This window comes from Zeus faber (genome assembly GCF_960531495.2).
Source record: "Zeus faber genome assembly, chromosome: 1".
In the NCBI taxonomy this organism is placed as follows: Eukaryota; Metazoa; Chordata; class Actinopteri; order Zeiformes; family Zeidae; genus Zeus; species Zeus faber.
Window position 1 is genome coordinate 21,865,958 of NC_137193.1, and position 8,266 is coordinate 21,874,223.

Below are 8,266 nucleotides of genomic sequence, written 5' to 3' on the forward strand. Positions count from 1 at the left end.
AATAATAGTTGCAACTGTAGTCACAGAAACATCAAGCTGTGTGGAGATGGTCTTATGGTCTTTACCTTTAACATGCTTGTCTATAATTTTCTTTCTGATCTCCTCAGACAACTCTCTCCTTTGCTTCCTCTGGTCCATGTTCAGTGCGGTGCACACGATGATACCAAACAACAGAGTGACTACTTTTCTCAATTTAAATATTGGATTGGAGACATACCAATATACCAATTAAAGAAAACAGTTACTTTGAAATATCACTATATCCAATTATTTATAATCTTTTCTGAGGGTTACCAACAAATCTGTCCAGGCCATTTTAGAATACATGCAGGTATACATGAGAAAATTGCTTTTAATTTCATCACTTTTCAGGAGGAATGAGGCATTGTTTCAATGAGCTGTAAGGGTACCAACAAATTTGTCCACATCGGTGTTTATTCATCTATCTATATAGTGTGTGTGTGTGTGTGTGCGTGTGTGTGTGTGCGTGTGTGTGTATATATATATATATGTATATGTACAAACCCCATATTCCAATGAAAATGGGACGTTGTGTAAAACGTTAATTAAAACAGAATACAATGATTTGCAAATCCTTTTCAACCTTCATTCAATTGAATACACTACAAAGACAAGATATTTAATGTTCAAACTGATCAACTTTATTGTTTTTTTGCAAATATTCACGCATTTTGAATTTGAAGACTGCAACACGGCCCAAAAAAGCTGGGGCAGAGGCAACAAAAGACTGGGAAAGTTGAGGAATGCTCAAAAAACACCTGTTTGGAACATTCCACAGGTGAACAGGTAAATTGGAAACAGGTGAGTGAGAGCTATAAAAGGAGCATCCCCGAAAGGCTCAGTCGTTCACAAGTAAGAATGGGCGAGGGTCACCACTTTGTGAACAGCTGCGTGAGCAAACAGTCCAACAGTTTAAGAACGTTTCTCAACGTACAGTTGCAAGGAATTCAGGGATTTCATCATCTACATTCTATAATATCATCAAAAGATTCAGAGAATCTGGAGAAATCGCTGCACCTAAGCGGCAAGGCCTAAAAGCAACATTGAATACCCGTGACCTTCGATCCCTCGGGCGCCACTGCATTAAAAACATCATTCTGTAATGGATATTACCACGTGGGCTCAGGAACACTTTGGAAAACCATTGTCAGTTAACACAATTCGTCGCTACATCTACAAGTGCAAGTTAAAACTTTACCATGCAAAGCGAAAGCCATATCAACAACACCCAGATGAGCTACCAGCTTCTCTGGGCCCGAGCTCATCTGACATGGACTGCGTGGAAAAGTGTGCTGTGGTCTGACGAGTCCACATACCAAATTGTTTTTGGAAATGATCGACGTCGTGTCCTCCGGGCCAAAGAGGAAAAGGACCGTCCAGATTGTTATCGGCGAAAAGTTCAAAAGCCGGCATCTGTGATGGTACGGGGGTGTGTTAGTGCCCATGGCATGGGTAACTTGAACATCTGTGAAGGCACCATTAATGCTGAAAAGTACATACAGGTTTTGTAGCCAAGCAACGTCTTTTTCAGGGACGTCGCTGCTTATTTCAGTAAGACAATGCCAAGCCCCATTCTGCATGTGTTACAACAGCGTGGCTTCGTAGTAAAAGAGTGCGGGTACCAGACCGGCCTGCTTGCATTATGAAGCGAGACCTGGAAGGACCCCGGACTGTTGAGCAACTGAAGTCGTACATCAAGCAAGAACGGGAAAGAATTCCACCTACAAGGCTTCAACAATTAGTGTCCTCAGTCCCCAAACGCTTATTGAGTGTTGTTAAAAGGCAAGGTGACGTAACACAGTGACAACATGCCTCTGTCCCAGCTTTTTTTGATTGTTGCAGGCATCAAATTCAAAATGAGTGAATATTTGCAACAAAACAATAAAGTTTATCAGTTTGAACATTAAATGTCTTGTCTTTGTAGTGTATTCAATTGAATATATTCTGTTTTTATTTCCATTTTACAAAACGCCCCAACTTCATTGGACCTTATGTATATTTGTATGTATGTATACTGTATATGTATATATGTGTTTGTATATATGTATATATACTGTATATATTTGTGTGTGTGTGTGTATTTGTGTGTGTGTGTGTGTCTGTGTGTGTACATACTGTACATATATATGTGTATGTATTTAGTGTATATATAATAGATACTGTATATTAATATCAATAATAGACAATGGGATTAAGATTATATTATATTTGAATTAATAAAATGTACATTGAAAATGTATCATTTGTTTTGCATGAAGTCCTTGAGTTGAAAAAATAGTGCTTAAAAGTACTTGAAAGTCCTTGAATTTCATTTTGTTAAACAAATGAAGCTTGTATTAGATTTTATTATATCATATTATATCATATTGTATTATATCATTATTAAAACATGAACTGCCACGTGGCCACGATAGCCTTTCCTGTGCGTTCCATGTGTATATTTTGGAATGAAAAGGAAATATGAATGGAAACATATTTTTCGCCCTTTCTTCGCACAAAGGAAAAGTTGTCAGCTTTAAAAGTCAATTGATTTGGGAAGATTGACTTCTCTACGATGATGATTGTAGAGAATTTTCAAAAGTATTAATATATAATATTTGCTTATTGCATGTGGTTCCATTGATGGTCATTTCCTGTACAGCGTGATCTCGGGCTAATATCTCAGTTCTCAGATTGTGATGAATTCCAGGTATTTTTTGTCATCTTGAGTTATGACAAAATGTTCTTTCATGGTGACAGGGAACCATTGAAAAATGAAATTATAAATGTTCACGTTGACGCATTGACTCTAAATGGTCTAATATCTCCATTTGATTTGACCAAACTACTCTGTACTGAACTCATACATTGGGATGTTATTATTTATGTGGACTTTTGATTTCACTGATTTCAAACTGTTTTTTACACGTATTTCTCTTTTACTTGAGTGATATTTTTCTCTCCAGAAATAATTCCTGGGTGTACAGCCTCTTTCTCTACCTTTTTTTTTTTTTTTTTTTTTTTTAGCAAATGACAAAGTAAATATCACACATAGTGTACGTAAACAAATGAAATTAGCCACAGGTGAAACCAAACAACACAAAACAAAAAGCTCCCAGTGTATGTTGTTCAACATATAAACAACATGTTATTTTACTCTTTCTGGTCCCTCCCTCCATCCCTCCCTCCCTCCTCCGTGGTGTCCCAGGAGGAACTGTGACTCAGAGTGCAGTGATGGCGAGGAGGACTTCTACTACACGGAGATCAAGCTCAACACGGACTCGGTGGCCGACGGCCTGAGCAGCCTGTCCCCGGTGTCGCCCTCTGTCCTGTCCCCGCCGCTCCCGGGCCAGAGCGCCGCCGAGCCCCCCCGGACGCACATCCACGCCGACGGCGCCAAGGAGAACCACCACCACGCCGCCAGCACCGCGGGCGCGGGGGGCTGCACGCCGCTCAGCCGCTCAGCGCCCAGCGCGCTCTACCTCATCCACACGGACCACGCCTACCAGGTGGGGGCGACGGAGAGGCACAGAGAGTCCAATATCGTGACGAATAGCTCCATCACGATACTTTATTTTGGGGATGGCTATTGGTGCTTTCGTAAGATATTTACACACACAATTAATGTTTGAGAACCTATCATGAGTAACCTGGTACACACACACATGAGACAAGATCAATGCACCCTGACTGTTTTTCTTCTTTTTGTCTCCTGTGGCTGCTGTTCCTTCCTCTCTCTCTCTCTTTCTTGCTCGTTTGCTCTCTCTCTCTCTCTCTCGCTCTCTCTCTCTACCTCTCTCTTTCGCACACTGTCTTTGTCCACCAAGTGTTCATTGTGTCGCTGTTTTTCTTGTTGTTGGATAAACTTGAGTGAGCATTTAATATATATATTTTTGTTAAGTACATTTTGAGCTAAACTGTCAGTACCCTGTCGCCCTCCGTGTCGTCCCAGGCCACAGCTCCGGTGTCCATCCCCTCCACTAACGGGACCTTGGCGGGGCCGGCCTCTACCAGCTTCACCCCCACCAACAACTCCAGCTTCAGCATCTCCTGGCAGTCACCGCCTGTCACCTTCATCGGCAACGCGGTGAGAGCTTCACCCGGACCACAGCGCAACGTTCCCTGATCTCCACACATATGACAGCTTGGATATTTAAAGTGCCGCCTAAGGAATCCAGAGCAGGTTAATCACGTTGACCCATGAGGGGAAGTAATGCTTGGAGCTAATCATCTCCTGGTTGTCCTTGTGTCCGACCGACCCAGGTGTCTCCCAGTAAGAGCCAGGGGTTTGAGCAGCGTTCCCAGACCATCGCCGTCCTCTCGTCCCCCCCCAGAGCCACCGCCGCCGTTAGGTACAACCCCTGCGTCAACACTGCACCCAACACAACACAGGAATTAAATGAGGTGTTTTTGTAATCATAAAAATCAACAAACTTGTGATGCAATTATTGCGTTTTATGTGGGTTTTATTTTTACATTATTATTTACTACTACCACTGTCACAGAAACAGTTGGAAATAAATGGAAATAATTTAGTACTCGTTTTTTGTATTTTTTTTTTCTAAATGTGAAGAACCGTGGGCTCAAAGTAAAAATAAAAAAAAAGTTTCTTGGGTTTAAAAAAAAAAAAGTCTATAAAATTAACTTTTTGTGAAAGTGTCTTTTGGGATAAAAGAGAAGCTAGTGATGTTTAGTCTAGTCCGGTCCGGATGGCGGAGCCGCTGGAAGGTCTCGGGTCAGCTCAGGTCTCCTCACCATGTTCCCTCTCTCCTTGCAGCCGCAAGGTTCGTGGCGAGGGGAAGAAGTGCCGCAAGGTGTACGGGATGGAGAACCGGGACATGTGGTGCACGGCGTGCCGCTGGAAAAAGGCCTGCCAGAGATTTACCGACTGAACCCCGGACCCCCGCCGCTGGGGGAGGGGCCTCTTAGTGCATGTGTTTGTTTCTCTTCAGATCGTCATCTTAACTGTCCGTCCAAGCTCTGGCTCCGCCCCGGCGCCACTCCACCTGTCTGGTCGCAGAAGGAACCAGAGGGCGGCAGGGAAACCCCGCGCGTTCCCGTCCAGGTTTTCCCGGCGCCGCTTCGGCCATTCCCTCCGTTCCTCGATTCGGGGAAAAACCCTCGTGCAGCTAAACAGTGAAAAAGAAAAACAAGACAAAAAATAAAAAAAAAAAGATCTGTTTTCTATGTTGAGTTCTGTGTTGTACCTTTCTATGTTTTGGAGAGCTTTGGAAAGCAGAAATAGTGGACCAGACCAAAAAGGTCCAAAAGCATCTTTTTCTTTTTCTTTCTTTTTTTTTTTTGTTTTTTTTTTGTTTTTTTTTCAATCCAGGAGACAGTCGACCTCTTCACATTTTTTGGGACAACGTCGTCAAGAAGCTGAAGCAAAGGATCTTTGGTTACGTCTCTCTTCGATTTTTCCATCTCTTTTGTTTCTGGACATTTTGGAAGCGTTTAATTTCCGACCCATCCCAGCATCCCAAGGCCCAGCACCTGGTCTTTACCGGACCCCGACGCCCCCCCCCCCCCAAGGGAAGATCTGCGTGGTGCAGGAGAGAGGGGGATGGGGGGATGGAGGGAGGTGGAGAGAGACCTACAGTACATACATGGTGAATGATTGATGCAACAAAAGGGGAAAAGCAAATGGACGGTGGCAGCAAAAACGTCCCTGATCAAAGCAGACGCAGACAGGAACTATTTTCTATTCACTTTTCTATCCGATTCTCTTTTACTTTCTTTCTTTTATCAGGGATGTGATTCTGAAGAAAGCAAAACGCCAGCAGCCAAAACTATGGTTATATACAGCACTATCTCAATAGCTTCTCTTTCATCACAAATGATTCTTCGCAACCAAAAATTCCTCCTGTCGTGTTTTTTTTTTTTTTTTCTGTTTTTTTTTTTTAAGGTGCCATGTTTACTGTTGATGTACTTTTGTTTTGTCTTTGTTTTATTTGGCATTTGACGAAGACTGTTTTGCCTACCACCCGTAAGAGAGGAATGCGTATCGCAAAGATTTGTAGTGCGGCGGCGGAAATTCCGAGCCGTCCAGAAATTGAGAGCCAGCCGTCAAACGATTGGTCGCCGCACGGGGACAGATCGCCCTCCTCCAGGTTCTGAGACCTCCCTGCGAGTTAGCCGCTTGCCTGAAGTTTCTTTGAACGCACTTGGATTTATAGCACGTTTATATACCGGCTTTAGAAGTACACGAAGCCAGCACCAGCGAAACACGCTAGCCCACCCAGTATCATTTCTTCCAAAACCTTGTAGCTCCCTTTTTTTTTTTTTTTTGTATAATGCCTTCTGTTTTGACAGCTTGTCATTATGTTAATATAGATATATCATACTACTATTTTCTCATAAGCTCCACGTTCACGACCAATGCCTCGGTCACATCTCGCACGGGGCGGCAAAATGATGTATTTCCTAATATCCAGGCTATTAGTGTTCAAAACATAGACATAGCCTAAAAAAAACATTGTGATTCTTCCATGTCATTACTCCAGTGACATTTAAACAAGAACCTTTTAGGTTCTTTCGAGATGATCTCGCCATTGTTATGTGAGCGTATTGTTGTTAAAGAAAGATAAGATAAATATATATATATATATATAAATATATATATATGAATATTTAAAATATATATATATATATATATATATATATATATATATATATATATATATATATATATACACACACACTTAAAGAAATACATGTTTGAATTTAAAGGTAAATGAAAAGAAGGAGACATGGTGTTTATTTTTTTTCTACACACACACACATATATCTATATCTGCTGTTATTGTCCTGTTTTGTTTTCATGTTCTGCTGAAGGAAGTGACCGCACTGTTGCTCCTCCAGGAGGGAGGCGGGTTCTAGTTCTCAGCGAGAGTCGGGCTCGTTCCGCTCGTTTCGGTGGGGGCTTCCTCACGTCACACACCCAAAACCACCCTTGATTAAAACCTTTGTCCTAGCTCCAATCCTTGTCTGACGGTGTCACACAGCCACATTTGCAATGAAATAGAGTGTGTGTGTGTGTGTGTGTGTGTGTGTGTGTGTGTGTGTGTGTGTGTGTGTGTGTGTGTGTGTGTGTGTGTGTGTGTGTGTGTGTGTGTGTGTGTGTGTGTGCGGGCCCCCACTGTAGCTCGGTGCTTTACCCTTGCAGCGCAGCCCGGCTCTCACTCTCAATTCTCTGCTCACAACAAATGGCCAAATGCCACCCCCTTGGGTCAAACCATTATCCTGTTCTGGGGCGGGGGGGGGTTTCCTCCGATGGCGTTGTCCAATCAGCAGCATCAGCTGGACGTGGCTTGGATTGTCGATGTTGCTTTGTTGCCCCCCCCCCATGATGATGTGCAGTCCCTTGTCCTTCATTTGTGCTGCTTCATGTTTTCACGTGTGTCCCGCGTTCAGATCCCTGCAGCCAATCAGAGTTGCCGAGTGCTCCGTCCAGGGACACGTCCTGGGTTGAGGTCGTCTGTTGGTGCTTTGGGCAGGATTGGGTATTTCCACATCAGCGTCTCCAACCAGGCAGCTAATTGAAGGGACGTTGTCCCCAGACGCTGGTGGTGGCTCAGTGCTTGATTTGTTAATAACATTTCGGCAAAATAGGCTGAAGTAAGCTAAGCTGAACCCTCGCTAAGGGTTAATATGATTTACCCCGACGCATTAGGACATTTGCTGCCTATCTTAAATACCCCTCCTGCCCTTCTCAGATCTGCGAGGCTGTGAGGAACCGGGGCCTTTTGTTTATGGACGGCACTGGGTAAAGTCATTGGATTGGGCGTCGTTGGGTCAACTAAAAAAAAAAAAAAAATCAATTGCTTTAATTTGTTACATTCTTTTCGAGAATATTGCAATCTTTTAAGTTGATCCAGTGACTCGTCTTTTCAGTGCGGTGCTCGATTCTGATCGTGAACCCATTCACTTCCCACTGGAGCAGGAGAGGGCGTCGGCGTGGAGGCGCTCGCCAGAGCCCCAGTCCGGTTCCCCTCGAGGTCGTTTTGGTTTCTTTGTTGCACTGATCCTGGTGCTGTCCTCTCGGTGGATGTGGACGTGGAGGGCGGTGACTTCTGGCCCATGTGTCCTGTGATCGCACATCCAGTCCATTTTGTACACACTGTTATGCTGTAGAACGTGAAAATAAAAACACCCTGCCCTGAAGTCTACAGAGTGTTGAGACACCACTTAGTCCAACTAACCTCTTCTTCCTGCCCCCTCCCCGCTCCACCTCCCCGCTCCACCTCCCCTCCCTGGTTTTCCTTTA

General features: G+C 43.7%; 1 protein-coding gene across 1 annotated transcript in view; it reads left to right on the forward strand.

The window, feature by feature from the left end:
- znf704 (zinc finger protein 704) overlaps positions 1–5,033 on the forward strand; it is a gene marked incomplete at its 5' end in the record, with an annotated part of 63,303 nt that extends 58,270 nt beyond the window's left edge. Inside the window, 4 exon segments of the mRNA XM_080001066.1 lie at positions 3,209–3,509; positions 3,953–4,087; positions 4,264–4,352; positions 4,778–5,033. Of these exon segments, the coding sequence (XP_079857192.1) occupies positions 3,209–3,509; positions 3,953–4,087; positions 4,264–4,352; positions 4,778–4,892 (640 nt within the window). The 3' untranslated portion in view covers positions 4,893–5,033.
- Positions 5,034–8,266: the final 3,233 nt, after the last annotated feature.